At 36.8% G+C, this 20,614-nt stretch overlaps 1 protein-coding gene across 1 annotated transcript in view; it reads left to right on the top strand.

The window, feature by feature from the left end:
- Positions 1-20,614, top strand: part of TAF4B (TATA-box binding protein associated factor 4b) — a 144,080-nt gene that overhangs the window by 55,673 nt on the left and 67,793 nt on the right. Inside the window, exons 10-11 of the mRNA XM_003406347.4 lie at positions 15,130-15,299; positions 17,359-17,489. Of these exons, the coding sequence (XP_003406395.2) occupies positions 15,130-15,299; positions 17,359-17,489 (301 nt within the window). The remainder of the gene's footprint in view (positions 1-15,129; positions 15,300-17,358; positions 17,490-20,614) is intronic.

Genomic DNA, 20,614 nt, shown 5'->3' with positions numbered 1-20,614 from the left:
TTCTCCCCCGCCCCCCCCATTCCGGTTAACCACTGAAGAATGTTTGTGTGTGTAAACCTATTCTTGACTTTTATAATAGTGGTCTCGTATAATATTTTTCTCTTTTTGATTGATTTAATTCACTCAGCCTAATGTCCTCCAGGTTCATCCATGTTGTGAGATGTTTTGCAGATTCGTTGTTGTTCTTTATCATTGCATAGTATTCCATTGTGTGTATGTAACATAGTTTGTTTATGCGTTCATCTGTTGATGGGTATCTAGATTGTTTCCATCTTTTTGCTATCGTGAACAGTGCTGCAATGAACATGGATGTGCATTTGTCTGTTTGTATGATGGCTCTTATTTCTCTAGGATGTATACCTAGGAGTGGGATTGCTGAATCATATGGTAATTCTGTATAGCTTTTTAAGGAAGCACCATACAATTCTGTACAGTGGTTATACCATTTTACACTCCCACCATTAATGTATAAGAGTTCTAGTCTCCCAACAACCTTGCCAGCACTTGTTGTTTTCTGTTTTTTTTTTTGATCAGTGCCATTATAGCCAGGTTAAGATGGTATCTGATTTTAGTTTTGATTTGCATCTCTCTAAAGGGTAATGCCACCACATGTTGGTCAGTTTGTCCTACGGTGGTGACTTGTGTGTTGCTGGGATACTAGAAGCTTTGCCACCAGTATTTCAAATACCAGCAGGGTCACCCATGGTGGACAGGTTTCAGCTGAACTTCCAGACTAAGACAGACTAGAAAAAAGGACCTGGCAGTCTACTTCTGAAAAAATTGGCCAGTGAAAACCTTACGAATAGAAGTGGAACAGTGTCTGATATAGTGCAGGAAGAAGTGCCACTGGGGACAAGCTACCTTCTCAAAGTAGAGTTGACTCTAATTACGTGTTTGGAGCCAAACTTTCGGGACCTTCATTTGTTTTTGTGGCATGACTCAAAATGAGGAGAAACAGCTGCAAACATCCATTAATAATCAGAATGTGCAATGTATGAAGAATGAATCTAGGAAAATTGGAAATCATCAAAAATGAAATGGAATGCATAAACACTGATATCCTAGGCATTAGTGAGCTGAAATGGACTGGCATTGGCTGTGTTGAATTGGATGATCATATGATCTATATTGGGAATGACAACTTGAAGAGGAATAGTGTTGCATTCATCGTCAAAAAGAACATTTCAAGATCTATCCTGAAGTACAGCGCTGTCAGTGATAGGATAATATCCACAGGCCTAAAAGGAAGATGAGTTAGCATGACTATTATTCAAATTCGTGTACCAACCACTGAGGCGAAAGATGGAAGAAACTGAAGATTTTTACCAACTTCTGCAGTCTGAAATTGATCAAATGTGCAGTCAGGATGCATTGATGTGCTTTCATTTTCATTTGATTCTGGGATTTTTTTAATTTCATGTGTTAACCAGTGGTTTTTAAGCAAGGTGTTATGCAATAGTCTGCTTCCATAAAGATTTACACCCTCGGAAATCCTACGGGGGAATTGACTGGAGGGCAATGGGCTTGGTATTGGTTTAGAGTTTTAGAGGAGCCTTTGAGTGGTGCAAATGGTTAAACACTTGACTATTAGGCAACAGGTTGGTGGTTTGAACCCACCCAGAGGTGCCTCAAAAGGCAGGCCTGGAGATCTGCTGTTGAAAGGTCACAGCCTTGAAACCCCTGTGGGATAATTCTGATCTGTACACACGGGGTCGCCATGAGCCAGAATTGGTAATAAAGTTCTAGACTTTCAAGGATCCAAGACTTTCAGATTCCAAGACTCCAGATTTCTCTGGATCACAGTCTAGGGTTATTTAGTTTCTATGTATTTTATTTTTTGTTCTTCCTGCTACTCATTTCTAATTTTATAGCATCGTGATCAGAGAAGATGTTTTATACTATTGTGGTATTTTTGAACTTATTGGGGCTCTCTTTGTGGCCTAAAATATGGTCTATTCTAGAGAATTATCCATGTGTGTTAGAGGAGAATGTGTGCTGTGCTGCCATCGGTTCGAGTGTTCTGTATACGTCTAAGAGGTAAAGTTGATTGATTGTGATTTTTAGATCATCTGTGTATCTGTGGAGTTTCTTACTAGTTCTATTCTTCATTGAAAGTCGTGTGTTAAAGTCTCCTACTGTTATTGTGGAACTATTTCTCTTTTCAGTGCTGTTAGAATTAGTTTCATGTGTTTTGGAGCTCTATCATTGGATGTGTTAATATTTATTATGATTATGTCCTTTTGGTGAATGGAGCCTTTTATCATTATGTAATACCCTTTATTGTCTTTTGTGGAGGATTTTACCTACTTTGAAGTCGATGTTACCGGAGATTAATATTGCCACTCCTGCTCTTTTTTGGTTACTGTTTGCTTGGTTTGTTTTTTTCTTCTTCAGCCTTTAATTTTTAGCTTATTTATATTTTTGTGTCAAAGGTGTGTCTCTTGTAGGCAGCATAATGATGGATCATTTTTTTTTTTATCTCTTCTGTTTGTCTCTTGACTGATGTATTTAAACCATTTACATTCAGTGTGACCATCAGTTAAAAAAAAAAACAAAAACCAAGCCTGTTGCAGTTGAGTCAACTCCATGACCCTGTAGGATAGAGTAGAACTTCCCCATGGGGTTTCCAAGGAGGGGCTGGTGGATTTGAAAGGCCGACCTTTTGGTTAGCAGCCGAGCTATGTTATATTAGTTCATACTACACCAGTATGAATTAACTGCTGTCATTTTGTTGTGCTTTTTTTTGTGGTATTGACAGGTATGTTCCACTTATTTTCCTGTGCTGAGTTCGTTTTTTTTTATGCAGTTTCTTTTCATTTCCTTCATTATTGTATTTTGTATTTACTGAGTTTTGTGGTTTTCTTTTTTATTTTGGTGAGTTGGGTTATTACATTTCTTTGTGTTTGGTTACTCTGAAATTACCTTTATCTTCCTAAGTTTAAAACAGTCTGTTATGTCTTCATATCACCTTGACTTCCCCTCCATATGGAAGTTCTGTAAGTACACGATTTATTCCCCCTTTTTATTTTGAAGTTGCCCTTGTTTACACATTGACATCTCTAGTTCCATTTTTCAGCCTTCTAAGTTTATTTTTGAGAATTTTTTGTCTTGTGTGGTATCTGGGTGATCATGTCATGTGTCTTAATCTCAGGTGGTTGTTTGGTGGTGTTTCTCTGTCTGAAAGACTCCCTTTAATATTTCTTGTAAGGTTGGTCTGGTTTTTACAAATTTCTTTAATTTCTGTTTATCTGGAAATGACTGAGCTTCATCATTGTATTTGTGAGACAGTTTTGCTGGATATATAATTCTCGGCTGGCAGGTTTTTTCTTTCAGGGTTTTATAGCCTTCTTGCCAACATGGTTTTTGCAGAGAAATTAGAACTTTGTCTTACTGGTTCCCCTTTGTAGGTGACAGTTTGTTTTTCCCAAGCCGCTTTCAGAATTCTTTCCTTGTCTTTGGTTTTAGAAAGCTTATGATATGTCTTTTGTTACTTTCTTTTGTTGTCTGCCCTTTTTGGGGTTCGATGAGCTTCTTGGATAATTTCACATCTTTCATGATATTCAGGAAGTTTTCTGCCAGCAAATCTTTTTTTTTTTTTTCTCTCCCTCCTGTTCTGGAATTCCTCTTGATCATGTCCCACATAACTCTTAGACTTTCTTCTCTTTTTTTCTAAGTGTTCCTCAAAATAGTGTCATGGAATTTGTCATCTATTTCAGTGGTACCGTGTTCCATTGATTCAGTTCTACTCCTCTGTCTTTTCATTGAGTTATCTATTACTGTTTTTTGTTAATCTTCTGGATTTCTAGTTGCCATTTTGTATGGCGTTAGTTGTCTATTTTGTCATTTTCTTTCTTTTTTTTAATTCTCTAGGGTTTTGTCTGTTTTTGTTGGTTTTGTCTGCAGTTTCTTTAATCTATTTGAGGACCCTGTGTAAAAGCCTTTTGAATGCTTTTCAGGTAGGCCCATTACCCTTTCTTACATGGAAAGATTTTCTGCCTCTTTATTTTGGTCACTTGTTTGTTCTGTTTCTTTATATGATTTGATATTCTCTGATGTCTCCAAGGCATTCAGGTATTGTTTATGATTTTTTGTTTTGTTTTATTTCGATATATCGGTGGTGTAACAGGCGTACTTCGCAGATTGATTGTCTGTGGCACAGGAGCGTTCACCACCTCTCTCACCACCTGCAGGGATTGGGGAGGGTTCACGCCACTAATTGCCATGAAGGTGGGGGAGGGGGAATGTGGTCTTTTGGTCACCAGGCGAGGGTACTTCTGCACTTCCAGTTGGGTGCAGCCAGTAACTACGACCTAGCCTCGAGTGAATACAAGGAGGAGGGGGCTGCCCGGGGTTCATTCGTGCTGTCTATGAATCTATTACTTCGTGCATTTTGCTGCCCTAATGGTCAGGTACTGCCACTGGAGCGTCACCCTGGCACTGGATCCTGGCTTCCTCCCTGCTCTGTGGACTCCAGGATCCCTGAAGGTCTTGCCCTCTTTCCTGTACTTTCCCTCCTTAGCTCCAGTTCGCATCCTGCTCACTTTGCTTCATTCCCAGTATGTCTGTATAGTTTCTCTGTCTCCTGTTGGGAGTTCCATGAAGTTGCCTTTCTGTGCTCCTCACACAGGATTGTTGCTGGCTTTGTCTTAATTGTCCACGCTGTGCTGGACCAGCTGGCAGGGTACCTCCGCTCCATTTCTTTCCTCATTCACTGTTTTCGTTAAGCCGCTGCTTCTAATTGGTGTTTGATCTAATTCTTTATTCTTTCATTTGGTGTTCAGGGTTCCAGGATTGTCATTTATAACTATTTCACTTGGCTTCTCAGGTGTTTGCTGTAGAGGAATGGCATGGCATGTCTAACTTGCTATCTTGTTCCATATAAATTTAAGAATCAAGCTGTCAAGTTCTACCAAAATCTGTTAGAATTTGAATTGGCATGGCCTTGAGTCCCTAGGTCAGTTTTCTTCCGACTGATGTCTTCATAATCTTGAGCCTTCTACTTATGAACATGGTTTATATCTTTATTTATGCATGCCTTCTTTATTGTCTTTCAACGAAGTGATACCATTTTATCTGCACAGATTGTACATAATTTGCATTTACCTGTTAGATTTATTCCTAAGCAGCTTATCTTTTTGTTATAATAAGTAATATTTTTGGTAATTGCCATTTCTGTTGCCGAGTTGATGCTGATTCATAGAGACCCTACAGGACAGAGTAGAACTGCCCAATAGGGTTTCCAAGTAGCAAGTGGTGGACTCAAACTGCTGACCTTTTGGTTAGCAGCTGTAGCTCTTAACAACTGCATTACCAGGGCTCCTTTCTGTTACTGTTGTTATTGTTGTTATGTGCCATTGAGTCAATTCTGACTCATAGCAATCCTGTCAGACAGAGTAGAACTGCCCTATAGGATTTCCAAGGAGCTGCTGGTGGATTCAAACTGCGACCTCTTGGTTAGCAGCCATAGCACTTAACTACTGTGTTACGAGGGCCCTTTTCTGTTATTAGTATGTTATATAGAAAAATTAAATCACAGTATTAGATTTACATCAGTTTCTTCTTTTATGGCTTTTGAATTTTACCTAATTTTAGGAATTCTTTCCCTATCCTAATGATGTGCTTCTGTATTTTCTTTTAAGATACCTGTATACACACACCTTTCACATATGCCGTTTACCTTTAGAGCGTCAATAATTCTTGACTTTATCTTTGTAATGTCTGAAGTAGAGGTTAATTTTTTTCCCAATGGGTTGCTCATCTCAGCAATAGCTACGGAAGAGTTCATCATCCTTAGCTTTTCATTCGAAATGCCACCTTTATATTATAGTAAATTCACATTTATATAAGGGTACATTTCTAGAATTTCATTTTAGTGATGTGTTGTTTTATTTCTCTGTTAGTATTTTGGTGTTTGCAGTTATTATAACTTTACCTCTTTTTTTATATTTGATAGGGCAAATCCTCTCTTTTAGAGTCAGCATGGCAGTTCCATAAAAATTTTGTTTCGAGATTATGTGATTAAGTTAATTTGAGCAAGAAATAACATTTTTACGATGTTCAAGATTCATCTGGAAGCATGGTAATATTTTTTAGAATTCAGTATGATTGTAGGCAACCGAAAACTCAAAGCAGTGTTAAAAATAAGATAGAGAATTATTTCTCCCTCAGATTCAGGAAAACTGGAAGTAGTCAGTGTCATGTTCCATGGTGTTAGGGACCCTGGCCCTTTTCCTGTTTTCTTTGTTTTTTTCAAACACACACGTTCCCACTGTACAGTTTTTAGGCATGGTACGTGCTGAGCTTTCAGTCCCCAATCTTAGTATGGCTTGGCCCTTCATATTTCAGTTTAAAAGTTAACTCCTCAGAAAGGTTTTCCTTGGCCAGCTGTTGTAAAGTAGCTTCCCCAGTCACATCCACTGTCTTGAGGTACTCACCTAAAATTATCTTGTTGCTTTATTTGTATACCCTTCCGTGTGTTTCTCATCTCTTTTTAATTCTCTATTAGAGTTTACAGTAACTTGTTTACTGTTGTTCACCCAGTGTTTAGAACAATGGCTGGTTCATAATAGGCATTCAAATATTTGTGGAAACAATAAATTTTGCAAAAAGAGAATAGGAGTATCTATAATCTTAGGTAATTTTTAGCTACCTTTTATCGTTGTGCTAAGATACCCTTTTCATTTTTTAATAATATTTCCTAGTAATTCAAGTCATGTGGTTTCATGCATATGTTTTCATAGTAATTTCTTTGTTTTATTTAAGTTTGCTTTCCTGGAGACTAAATATCAGTAGCACTTTAGATACTGTTAAAACTTAAAATAGACCCTTAATCTGGATTCTTTTGTTAAATAAGAGGAGGTATTAATGTGTGGCATTAGATCTTGTCTTGATTAAATTGGTGAGGTTTAGTTATATAGAGTGGTATATGTCTACTTTTTAAAACCACCTCATTAATGTGAAAAAAAAAGTTGTTCATTTGTGACTTTTTCCAATAAAGAAATGGTATTTTCTATTCAGTTTGTTAATATACGGGGGATGAATATGGGAAGCTGTATAGTGCTTAAACACCAGAGGGTGCCAGAGGTTCATGTTTTATCCTTCATATTCCAGAATCAGAAGTTACAAATATTATAGCACCTTTGTACTTTTGTATAGTTAACCCTATTTAGACTGGACATATAACGATAGTAAGGAATTGTCAGCTTTTATAAGATGTGATACTGTTTTATGTTTATTTTTAAGAGTTCTTATGTTTTAGAGAAACAATAAAATATTTATGGATAAATATATGTAAATATGTTATTTCTGCTAGGGTATTTTAACAGTGAGGGGTTTAGTACGATGTTATTGTTGATTTTAAAAGACACTTTTAGAAAATAATATAGGACAAAATTACATGGTATGTGCATAGATAGTATTTCTCTAGCAACGTTGGTGTCCAATTTTTCATATTGCAGGAATCAGCTTCTCTAGTGTTAAGTAGATAAAACATATGCTTTACCTCTCAACATATGTAATTCACGGTTCATCATGTATTTATTAAGAGTCTATTTGTCCTTTTATATTTAAGCTTACAGGAGCATACATGGCTCATTCCAGAGCAGGATCTCAAAAAAAGAAAACAGCCACTGGTGACAAAAACTTATCATCTTGGAGAGACCAGTGAGACAGGGAAGAGGCATCCATGTGAACTCTGCCCAGATTAGAGCATAGGGTTAAAATCCAACCAAAAGAAGTCTTCTTGGAGGAGTTTGCCTTATAGTAGGTTTTGATGGAAATTAAGTCATTGAACATTCCACAGGGGCGTTATGAGTGAAGACTTGGAGATGAGATTATGAAGTCTTAGTTTTTAGCCAGGATTTGCATAATAAAATGTTATTTAGGAAAATTATTTTTGTGTTTACATGCAGAAAAATAGGAAAGAAAGACATTAGAGGTAGATACGCCATGAAGCAAAGTTGAAGTTATGTGAGCAAGACAAAAAACAAGCCAAACCCATTGCCCATCGAGTCGATTTCGACTCATAGTGACCCAATAGAACAGAGTAGAACTGCCCCATAGAGTTTCTAAGGAGCGCCTGGCGGATTCGAACTGCCAATCCCTTGGTTAGTGACCGGCGCACCTAACCACTACGCCACCAGGGTTTCCATGTGGGCAGGAGATAGGAACTATATATATAGGCCAGCATATCTCACAGTGTGGTCTGCAGAAAATAGTTTTGAAACACTCGTTCAGGGGCCTACAGGTCACAACTATTTTCGTATTAATAATATTTGCCTTTTTCACTTTGATCCAAAAGCAGTGGCTGGGTAAAACTACTGGTATCTGAGCACAGATCAAGGCAGTGGCACCAAACTGTACTAGTAACCAGGTATCCTTTATCCTTACCTACTTGCTGTAGGTAAAAAGAAAAAAAAAAAAAGCTGGTTTTTCTTAAGAATGCCCTTAATTAAGCAGTACGTGTTATTATTTTTAATCTCTACCCTTGAGTGCACACCTTTTTGCTATTCTGTGTGACAAAATGGGGAATTTGCAAAAAGATCTTCAGCTGCATGCCGAAATAAGATGGCAGTCTCAAGGACAATTACTTGTGCTTGTATTGAATTGCAGGCTAACCTAAACAGTTTCATTTTGTGGAATACCGTTTTTACTTGGAGAAACGACTGTCAGATAATGGTTATTTGGACTTGGGAATTTGATAGACATTTTCATGAGCTTAATAGTTAGATTTTCTGATGAGATTGGTGGAAATATTAACAAATGTGGTTTTTGGATTATGCATAATTAGTCTACATTTGGAAGATCTGCATAACTCAGTGAACCAGTCTTTTCCAAATGACCATGTGTGATGGTGCAAAACCGTACATGAATAAGAGATCCATTCAAAGTGCAAGAAGACCAGTAGATTTTAAAGAGTTTAGCAAAAGTATGTATAAAACAATGTCGCTTTTCATACTAATTATTTTTAATTTTGGTATTCATTTAAATAAAAAGTGTTATGTTGACACGTAATGGGTTTATTATTTTTCAGTGAATAAATTTTAAATTTGGTTTTAATTTCTAATACAGTTTTTGTTCAAAATCACATTACAAGTACAGTTTTCCCTGCTGTTTTACTGATAAGAACATTGATGAATGAAGAGGTAAACAAACTTGTCTGAGGTCACACTATTAGTAATTGTCACAACAGGGACTGAACCTGTGGTGTCTTTAACACTAGAAGTGATGCGCTTAATTTTTATAGCTCAGTATTTTTCCAAGTGTGATCCCCAGAGCATTTGTATCACAGTTGCCTCAGTGTGCTCGTTAAAAAAAAAAATCCAGGTTTCTGGTTGCTATCATAGACTAACTGAAAGAATCATGTGTGCTGTATGGGTGTGTTTTTAACTGTGAGACTGCATTTCTTTACTTCTTAGGTGGTTCCTAAACTCTAAAGAGTTTGAGAAGTACTGGAGTGTGCTATGCTACATTTGAGTTAGTAGAAAAATAAGTTGCTGTGAATTTGATTCTGACTCATGGCAGCCCATGTGTGTCAGAGTAGAACTGTGCTCCCTAGGGTTTTCAGTGTCTGATTTTTCAGAAGTAGATCGCCAGGCCTTTCTTCCAAGGTGCCTCTGAGTGGACTCAAACTGCCAATCTTTTCAGTTAGAAGCCAAGCACATTAATTATTTGTATCACCCTGAGACTCTATATAACAAAGAGGGAAGGGAATTTCTGACGGAGAAAAAGTACTTCAGAAAAAGGAGGAGGAATAAACGAGGTCTTGTATGAGTTTACAGACTGGCTTTGGTAAAGCAGAAAGGCTATAAACAGAACAGTGAAAAAAGATTTTAAAAGTATTTTTGGATTATGTATGATGAGTCTTCAAAATAAGTTATTTTATCAGGCTATTAGTAATGTACGGGAAGAACTTGACCTTAAAATAAAATTGTTCTTGGTTTATATTTTGAAAGCAAATTATTTATTTGACTTGGTAATTCACATATATTCTACAAATTTCAAAATGTTCAGAAGGGTATACAATGGAAAAATAAGGCTCTTCCTCATTGCTTCTTCCTTTTGCTACCCAGTTTCCCAGCCTGGAGGCAACTGTTGTTAGCAGTTTCTTGTGCATCTTTCCAGAGATAGTCTTTACAACATAGAAGGGTAGTGTATGAAACATAATGTTTTGCACTTTGAATTTTACCACTTAGTAATAAACCCTCGCAGATTGTTCCATGTCAGCACATAGTTATTGTGATTTAGTCTTTTTAACAAAGTTCCGTCATGATAGGCATTTAGCTTGTTTCCAGTATTTTGCTCTAGCAAAACAAAGGTGTATTATCATTTCACAAAATTTCTAAGAAGAAAAATTTGTTAATTTTAACTTGTTAGATAATGCCAAATGGCCTTCTACAGAAGTTGTATTAACAAATTACACTCTGAGCAGCAAAGTTTGTGATGGCATATTTCTTCATATTTTGGTAAACCTTAAAAACTTGCCTATCTAATAGGTGAAAAATTTATACCTTGTATCTGTTATGAATGGGGTAAAACATCTTATATTTGAGTTATTTTAACTGAAGAGTTATATGTTTTGTCCATTTTTCCATTAGATTGTTGGTCTTTTCCTTTGTTATTTATAGGCGCTCTTTATGCAGTAAGGAATTGGCTTATTTTCCATGATACGAATTATTTCCTCAATCCTCAGCCTACGATACAGGGACTGTTACTGTCCTTATTTTTACTGAAGATGCAGGTCCAGAAAGGTTCATGTGCTTTATTTCACATAAGTAAGAAATGACAGGGTCACGATTCCAAGGTAGGCAGTTTGACACAGAGCCCTCCTTTTTATCTAGTGTTTTGGTGCTTCCCAGTTCATTGTAGTAGATCAACAGCACATTGTTTGAGCATATAGTAATTTCTCAATTATTTAAATACCATTTATACACTGCTCTGTTAGGAACAATAGGTGAGGAAGATGATTAATAAAATTAGTCTAGTTGGAGGTTAAGGCAAATACATTGATAATTAGAACAGGAGCAAGAGTGAGGCCTGTCATAACAGACAAAAGTGTGCGCTAAGAAGTTCACAAGTTGTAGTACTTGGGTAAACACTTTTAAAGTATAGAAAGCAATTAAACCAGCCATTCTATAGGAGGCATTTGATGTGGGTGGTATAGATAGGGCTTTGACAGCAGGAAGATAAGAAAGCTAGAACAGGAAGGGATCCTCTTAGCAAGGGCCAGAATCAGTAGGGGCTATTCCATAGCCAGTCCTGGGAGGGAAGTGCTAAGTTGGGCTCTTATCTGGAAGGCCTTGAATGTCAGGGTGAATTCATGGGAACATGAAGGGTTTTTGAACAGAAATTAAAGAAGTACCATCTTTTTACTTTAGAAGAATTTGTCTGATACTGTTATTGACCTTAAAGCGGTAGATGAGATTTAAGAAGGCAGGCATGAGCAGTGGTTAGCTTTACTTTTTTTTTTTACAATTTTTATTGTGCTTTAAGTGAAAGTTTACAAATCAAGTCAGCCTCTCATACAAAAACTTTAGTTTTTAACTAAAGGATTAGATTGGTTTCAGAAACCAGATACAAGGCATTAATGATGAATGGGTAATACTTCCTTAATTTTGCACAGTACCCTGTTAGACCCTTAAGAGTTGGAAGACTTTTTTCCTACTGCGGCACTATAAAGTTTACTTCTCTGTCTTTTAAAGCAAAACAGTTATCTTTCACAGCACCTCATCAAAAGCCAGTACATTAAACCAGAAGACTCAGAGACTTGCTTGGTCATTCTCACTCTCTTTTAAAACTAAAACCAAACTGGTGTCATGAATTTCCCTAACCATCTAAACCTTTATTACTGTGCTGACCTATCTTAGCCTTATTGATAATGCTGCTTCATCACTGCTTTCTTCATTCTGCCTCCTTTCTCAGAGGATGTTTTAAATGGCTTGGATGCTGCTTATTATGGCACCTTTTCCTCTTTCCCCAGTAGGGGTCCTTGTCTGCTGTTGCTGTCATCTGTAACCATAGCAACTGACAGCTGTACTGGAGGGAGCTGTGTTAAGCTTGGGTCCAGATAGGAAGGAAGGCAGGCAAAAACAAATCTTACTGGGTAGTTGCCTATTTGTTTGTGGTGAATGGCCTCAAGAAGAGGATTCTAAAACACATGGAACTATCTCTTCATTGACTGAATTCTATTCAATTCTAGTACTATGCTAAGTACTGGTAGTAAGTAGACCTGGTACTGGTCTCTCCAGCCTATGCGTGAGATCTCAACAGGGGCTATTCAGGAACCCTTCTAAAATGCAAGGTTTATAGGGGCCTGTGTACCTGGCATACATCTGGGATTGTAAGCACTCATTGTTGTATGTGTGTAAAGGTCAGCTGTTGTATACCTCTAATAATTCCAGTTTTATTCTTAAGGAAAGGATGAGGTTATATAACTTCATTTTATTTTCTATCTTCCCTCTAATTTTTATTCTCCAAGTGTTTATATATATATATATATATATATATATATATAGCTATTCATTTTGATTGTGTAATCCATGTATATAGTACAATATTCAAAAGGTAGAAAGATACATGTTTCCCTATTTCCCTCTCCAGAGGGGAATTTCTTATGTGTCTTTCCTGAGAGATGTATGTATTCCCATTAAAAACCTGTTGCCAACAAGTCAGTTCTGACTCATAGTGACCCTATAGGACAGAGTAGAACTGCCCTATAGGGTTTCCAAGGAGTGGCTGGTGGATTCGAACTGCTGACCTTTTGGTTAGCAGCCCTAACTCTTAACCACCGGGCCACCAGAGTTCTGTGTACATACAAGCATGTGTATATTCAAGATGCAATCTATTCTATACCCTGGCTTTTTTCACTTCACAGTATACCTTGATGATTGTTCTATAGCAGTCCAAAGAGAGCTGCCTTCCTTTTTAAGCAGTTTGAAAGGGACTTTAGAAAGCAGCTAATCTAAGTTATTAATTTTCCAGAGGAGAAAATTGAGTCCCATAGATGTTAACTGGTTAGGACTCTGTTTTGGAGTGAACTGACTTTTTGTTGATGTATTCTTGGCATTTTAAAAGTATTTTTTACTCAGGCGTTTTAAAATATATTTTACTTAGATTTTGTATGTCTTTAGATTCATGGTTTCTACCACCCTTATGTTTAAATCTGTACATAATACTTTATTTACGTAGGTGGCAAATTGGTTCTTAGAAATATTTCAGCATCCCATATGTCTGATTAAGATTATTAAGGTGGAATCCGACTGTTTCCGTATAGTTCTTTGTATGCTGCTTGTTTTATTTGGAAGTTTGAAATACTAATTTCTTATTTTTTTCTTTGCCCCGTTGCAGAGAAACACCTTTTAATGTTGAGATTTTCATGTACTGTTTCATTGTTAGATAACTGTTCTTTCTTTTCACTTTTCAGCTGCTCTGTCTAGCACTTTACTTTCCTTCATTTCACTTGGATCTCTTACATATGTTTGAGTTTGGGCTCTTTTCCCCTCACTCCTAACATGCTGCTTTGTAAAGTTGAGCACCACAAGCCTTCATTTCTTGAGCGCTTGACAATTATAATTTACTTTTCTTTTTTGTGCACAAATGTGTTACCACAGGGAGGTTCATAATTTAAATTCATTGACATGAGACCACATGATATACCAGTTGGCCCATGCAATAAAGAAGCAGAATTTTTTTTATGTGATGTTTGTGTAGATTATGTTGTGCATTGGTGTGACAGTTATGACGAGCAGTGTGCTTGTTAATGCATATGATAGTAAGAATGCAGTGAGAAAACTTGAGTCTTTCTTTCCTTACTCTCTTCTCGACACCAAACACACATACAGATTTTAGGGCTGTAGCCATAGAGCAATTCTGTTAGAGGAAAACACTTTAACTCTGCTGGTGCAAAATGAGGAGCCCAAACGTGTTTTATATTTTATATGTAGGCGTCCTAAGTGTGTGTGTATAAAATTTTATATATACGGGCAGTTGGTTTACAAATGTCTGACTTAGGGACAACTCCTACTTGTCCTTTGATGTTATGCAAATTTGCCCTCACATTGAAACAATTGAACTAGCCACTACACACAACAAATTCTTCGTCACAATCACCTTCACTTTGCTGCACGTGCAGCCTTTAAATCATTGAAAAGACGTCAAAAACCCTTTCTTGAACTCAAGAACATGTAAAGGCTAAATAAGAACCCTATGCACCTGTTCCAGCTTACCTACAGATTCAACTTAAAGATACAAATAGAAACTGATCTTGTTCGTGACCCAGGGACTGTCTACAGGCCCTTTTTAGCCATTTGCTGGAGGATGTAGTTTAGCAAATTCATTTGGTACAGATGGAGCACACCAAAAGTCTGAAGCAGAAAAACAAAACTAGTTTAACCACGTGGTTTCAGAATAGCTAGTCAACAAAGCGTCTTCTCAAGGACTTTTATGTGGGTGTGGACCTTGTAGGACCTGGAGATATATTCTGCCTATCAGTGGAGTAGTGGAGTGCATTAGGGAAATCTGAAGGACTTCTAACCATTGTAGATGAAAACAAAGGCGTCTACTTTTATTTCTTTGTCTTTCATTGCGGGGGATTTGTGGATGAGTTAGTGTAACCTCCACATTCCTCTTGGTGTATCTCATTTACCAAACTGAGAGCAAGAGAGGAAGGAGCACCAGAATACAAAGTTGCTTCTGAATCATCTTTTCAATATTAAATGTACACTGGTAGTTAGAGGAGTCCCTGGGTGGTACAAACAGTTAAGCATTCAACTATTAGAGGAAAGATGGGCAGTTAGAGCCCACCCAGAGGGAGCTTGGAAGACAGGCCTGGCGATCACGTCTGAAAGAGTACAGCCTTGAGAACCCTATGTTGCAGTTCTACTCTGTACACATGGGTCACCATGAGTCGGAATTAACTCAGTGGCAACTAACAACAATAACAGTGGTTAGAGAAATTTTGAAGGCTTATTAAGGGAACCAATCTTCTGTTCTCCTGTTGCTTGGATGAATTGAGTAAAATGTCATTCCTTAAGGAAAATTCTGTATCTCTTTTGCTCTCTTAAGTCACTCATACACACACACACTCATACACACACAGCACCCCCAAAAAGCTATAACCTTTTTTTCTGTTAGAGATGAAGATGACATCAATGATGTGACTTCCATGGCAGGGGTCAACCTCAATGAAGAAGATGCCTGCATCTTAGCAACAAACTCTGAGTTGGTTGGCACGCTCATTCGATCATGTAAAGATGAACCATTTCTTTTCATTGGAGCTCTACAAAAGAGAATTTTAGACATTGGTAAGTGCAAAGTTAATGATTCTTGACGTTGTAGGATCGTCTGTTTGAGGGAAAATGTTATCAAAAGAGATGGCCTAGGTTGGTTGTCCTGGAACTCTGAGGTTTAAATAAGGCCCAAGAGATCAAGATTTCATGGATGTTATAGAAAGAAGTACTTCATTTTTAAAAATGATTAACATAACGTGAATTATGTAACCTGTGGCTTCTGATTTAGACAATAAAAGTTAATTATTTGTATTTCTTAACAGGGGAATATATGTGTGTGTTTATAGAAAATGTGCATGTGACAGTGTTTTTTTCTGTCCTGTTTCTTCTTGGTTGTCTTTTAGGCATGTACGTGTACAAATGCATACTTAAGTTACATACATGTGTTTATGCAATATAGAAACAGCCAGTGAGAGTCTCTTTTTTCCTTACCTCATCCCTGAAATTTAAACCCACCTTAAGCAGAAGGTCAGCAGTTTGAATCCACCAACCGCTCCTTCGAAACCCTATGGGGCAGCTCTACTCTGTCCTGTAGGGTTGCTATGAGTCAGAATTGACCCGATGATAACGGGTTTGGTTTTTTGCCTTAAAATAACTAAAGTAGAATATTAGGGTTCTCTCTAGGTTCAGGACTAGTTGTTAGGTGGCTGCACTGTGTTAAAATGTAAGGGAATGTACCAGTATTATTGTGGCATCAAAAAGTTTTTTTTAGTATTAATCACAAACTTGTATTAACATGAAAGGCTACAGTCTACAAATTAACTGAAAAAGGAGACAGATTGGTGAGATATATTGTGTGTGACTTATTTGTTATGTCCCGACCCTGGAACTTATTGGAGACCAGCTCTCTCTTCACCTATGTTAAATTTTGGGGTACGATACTTCCCTTGCTTTCAGTTGGCAACTGGAGATGAATTCAGTTTTGTTGCAAAGTAGTGAATTTTGAATGTATTTTGAAGGCTTAGCTTAATAAAAGGTAATTTTACGTTATCTTCTTCCTATCTTGTTTGCTGCAGGCTGTATTTTGAACTAAAGTTTTAACATTTATTACACAATAATGCCAGAGAATGCAAATAATGTATTGATATGCATTAAAGCATATTTTTGCTGTACTCTTTCACCCTTGGATGACAATATGAGTATTTTTCAGATAAATCAGAATGGGAAATCAAGCAATAATATTTTTAAAATTTCTGCATGTCTGCAAATGTTAAAAACAAACACAATAGCATTATTAAAAGTCCGTTTAAATTAGACTGTATAATTGCCTGTATTTTCAGTTTTAGGTCTCTATTGATATAGGTGGTTTCAGTATGCCCCAGAAATACTGCTAAGGTTGATTTATAGATGAGCTTCTGCCTTTGGGTATGTGGTTCAAATTGTTTTCCTTAAACTTTCTTCCTAGTTAGCAGAAGGAAGGAAAGATGTTTAGGTTATTTATGGAAAGGAGATACAGTGAAAGAGAAGTTAGGTGAAATGATGAGGGTTTGAACTTCTTTCGACTTGTAAATTGATTACCAGATCAGTTTATCAGAACATGAATTAGTACAAAATAAGTATGATTGGTAATGGGCTAAAAGAAGTATAAGGTAGGTGTTATAGACAAGGCATTAACAGACTCACAATCTGAATTTATTGAAGTAAAAAAAAAAACCCGCTGCCATAAATGGCATAAATTGTTAACAGTGTCAAACAGGGTGAAATGTAATTTTCAATTTTTTTTAATTAGTAAAATTAACAGAATATGGTGCTAATTTTTGCAGTTACCATTTTCCTCCCTGAACACTGACTTGATTTGTGTTCTTATTAACTTTGTCCTATAAATGACCTTGCAAGGAGAATGATTCTAGAGGCTAAGTGAAACAATGTCTATATTTTCTGAGGCTTCAGGCTAGGTTTTATTAATGTAATGTCTAAGATCTTTGAAGTTGTGACTTTACCAGGAAAATCATAATCTCCAAACCTTTATTCATAATGGGTATACCTTCCAGGGGGAACAGAATACCTGCTGTGCTAATTATTTCAATTATCAGCCACTACTAAAACACGTAATGGATTTTCTCTGCTTCCACAGGTAAAAAGCATGACATTACGGAGCTTAACTCTGATGCTGTGAACTTGATCTCCTGTGCAACCCAGGAGCGATTACGAGGCCTTCTAGAAAAACTGACTACAATTGCTCAGCATCGAATGACCACTTACAAGGTAAAGGCAGTCATTAAAGAACTACAGACTCCTGTCTCTCCTCTTTGTAGTGTTAGTGTTTTGGGATGGATTTATATTCTAAATATATTTATAAAGGAAATAAGTGAGACTTACATTTCATATTGGTTGGAAATCAGTCTCATATCCAATTTGCCATATTTAGATATGTTGAACATGACAAATGAAATTAAAATAGAGTTTAAGATGGCATCCAAACGTTCTATGTCAGTGTAGATTGAAAGATGCATCTGTTCTGCCTCAGGCTTCTCTACCTTAAGCTTTTGATTGGGAAGGAGGATTTGTTGGAATGGAATACTGGTTACTTGTATTCTCCTCTGTGGTCTGTACTCTGCCAGCATTCCTGTTCCTATTAATAAGTTCAGTGATCGCATTGAGTGTTAAAACTGGTGCCACTTGTTAATGTTATTGGCTGCTTTTATTAAAAAACTAAATGCGAGAATAGCCTACCTTTTTTCTCATGTTATGAACCAAATCATTTGCCAGCATCAAGATGAAGGTACTTGATGCATTTGAATTATAGTTTTGGTGGAGGGCAAATGATTGCGATGAGGGATGGGAGGGGGGAAAATATAACCTTTTCTTTCCCCTTATGTAAAGAAATGTTGACAGCTAGATTTTCAACAGTAGGTATGTGAGTAACCTTATGAGATTTTGAGTTTGCAAGCATGGTTAATGTCATGGTATCCTAGCCATAGGTTTAAAAGGAATCCAAGGAAATATAAGTTGCCACACAACTGGTAATTTCCCTGGAGGAATCATTCTATTTTTTTTTTTTTTTTCCCCTGCTTCATTTAGAACTTTGGAAACCCTGTGGGGGCATTTCTACTCTGTCCTATAGGGTTGTTAGGAGTTGGGATTGACTAGACAGCAGTGGGTTCTTTACCCGTACAGCTCTATTTCCCTCCCCCTTAACTTCTTGTCACAAGTTACATCTTTATATCTGGTGTACTCATTAGCATAGAGTTACAATTGTTTTTATGTATTGGTCTTTTTAAATTATGTAGGAGATAAAAAGAGGACTTACAAACCAATAATAAAATAAAATTTTTTTTTTAACTTGCCTATGAAATTAGCTTTACTGGAGATTTTTCTTTCTTTACATGGCTTTGAGTTTTAATGTTTAGTGTCCTTTCAACCTGAAAGATTCCCTTTAGCATTTCCTGTAGGGTAAGTCTGCCAGCAACAAATACGCTTACCTTTTTTAAACTTTGAGAATGTCTTAATTTCTTCCTCATTTTTGAAGAATAGATGGATATAGAATTCTTAGTTGACAGTTTTCTCTTTCAGCACTTTCTAAATGTTATCCCACTGCCTCTGGAATATGTTTTCTGATTAGAAATTGAGTTTTATTGAGGATCCCTTGTATGTGATGAATCACTTCTCTCTTTCTGCTTTCGAGATTCTCTCTTTGTCCTTAAAATTTGACAGTTTGATTTTAAAGTTTTTTGGTGTGAATCTCTTTGAGTTTTTTGAGCTTCTTGGATGTATAGATCAAACTTGGGAAGTTTGTGGCCATTATTTCTTCATGTATACTTTCTGTCTCTTTTCTCCTTCAGGGATTCCCATACTGTGTATGTTGGTGTGCTTGATGGTGCCCCATGGGTCCCTTAGGCTCTGTTGAATTTTGTTCATCTTTTTTTTTCTATTTTGTCCTCAAACTGAAAATTTTTCAAAAGTCCTATATTCAAGTTCATTTTGATTCTTTTTTATACCTGCTTAATTTTGGAGCTGAACTCCTCTAGTGAATTTTTTAATTTTAGTTCTTGTTGTTTTCCACTCCAAAATTTCTATTTGGCTCCTTTTATAATTTCTTTCTTTATATTCATGTGTCATCTTCCTGGTATCCTTAAGTTCTTTGTCTACAGTTTCCTTTAGCTCTTTGAACATATTTAAGACCATTGATTTAAAGTCTTTGTCTAGTAAGTCCAATATTTGGGCTTCTTCAGAGACAGTTGTTATCAGTTTATTTTTTCCTGCAAGTGGGACATACTTTGATGTTTCTTTGTGTGTCTTGTGATTTTTTTTTTGTTTGTTTAAAATTATGCATTTTGAATAATATAATGTGGCACCTCAGGAAATCAGATTCTCCCCCATCTCCAGGGTTTGTGTTCTTGATTTTTGAGGGCTACATTTGTCTGTTTAGTGACTTACCCAACTTATTTATTTATTTGCTTAGTTTATTTCTCTCTTCCTGTTTTTTGCAAATAGTGTATTACTTATTATATGTCATCACTTAAGTCCTAATTCTCTCAATGGTCAGCCAGTAACTTGACATAGTTTTTTTTAACACCATTTTAAAGTTTCTTCTTCCTTGATTCAGCATTTGCATACTTACTGTAAACTTTTGACTGTTTTCCAGAGTTCTCACAAAGTTAATTCTGATAGTTTCTGCTTAATTTTTTGATGTTTCTCTGGAGAAACAGGCCCTTGGAGTTGTGTACTCCATCATTTTCATTGACATTCAATATCACCATTTCTTAAGCTATAAACCAGTTGCCATCGAGTTGGTTCCAACTCATAGCAACCTTGTAGGGCAGGGTAACACTGCCCCATAGGGTTTCCGAGGAGGAGCTGGTGGATTCAAACTGCTGACCTTTTGGTTAGCAGCCGAGCTCTTAACCGTTGCGCCACCAGGGCTCCCCTTAAGCCATGGAGGACTGTTTTTTCACCATACATTTTTACTCTCATTAGTTTTAGATTGAGCCCTAGCACAAGCTAACAAATCTTGGCATGTAAAAATTCATTAACGTTGACCTCTCTCGTTTGAGGCACCTTTAGTATTTTGTTGTTAGTTGCTGTTGAGTTGTCTTCAACTCATGATAACCTTATGTATAGCAGCACAAAATGTTGCCCAGTTCTGTGCCATCTTCATGGTTGTTAGTATGTTTGAGTCCACTGTTGTCATCATTGTTTAATGCCTTCTAACCTAGGGGCTTCGTCTTCCAGAGCTATATCAAACAGTATTCATTGTGACCCATAAGGTTTTCATCAAATAATTTTTGGAAGTAGATCCAGGCCATTTTTCTAGAAAGTCCATTTTAGTCTGGAAGTTCTGCTGAAATCTGTCCACCATGAGTGACCATACTGGTGTTTGAAATACTGGT

This window comes from Loxodonta africana, chromosome 11 (genome assembly GCF_030014295.1).
Source record: "Loxodonta africana isolate mLoxAfr1 chromosome 11, mLoxAfr1.hap2, whole genome shotgun sequence".
Lineage (NCBI taxonomy): Eukaryota > Metazoa > Chordata > Mammalia > Proboscidea > Elephantidae > Loxodonta > Loxodonta africana.
This window is presented reverse-complemented; position numbering and strand designations above follow the sequence as displayed.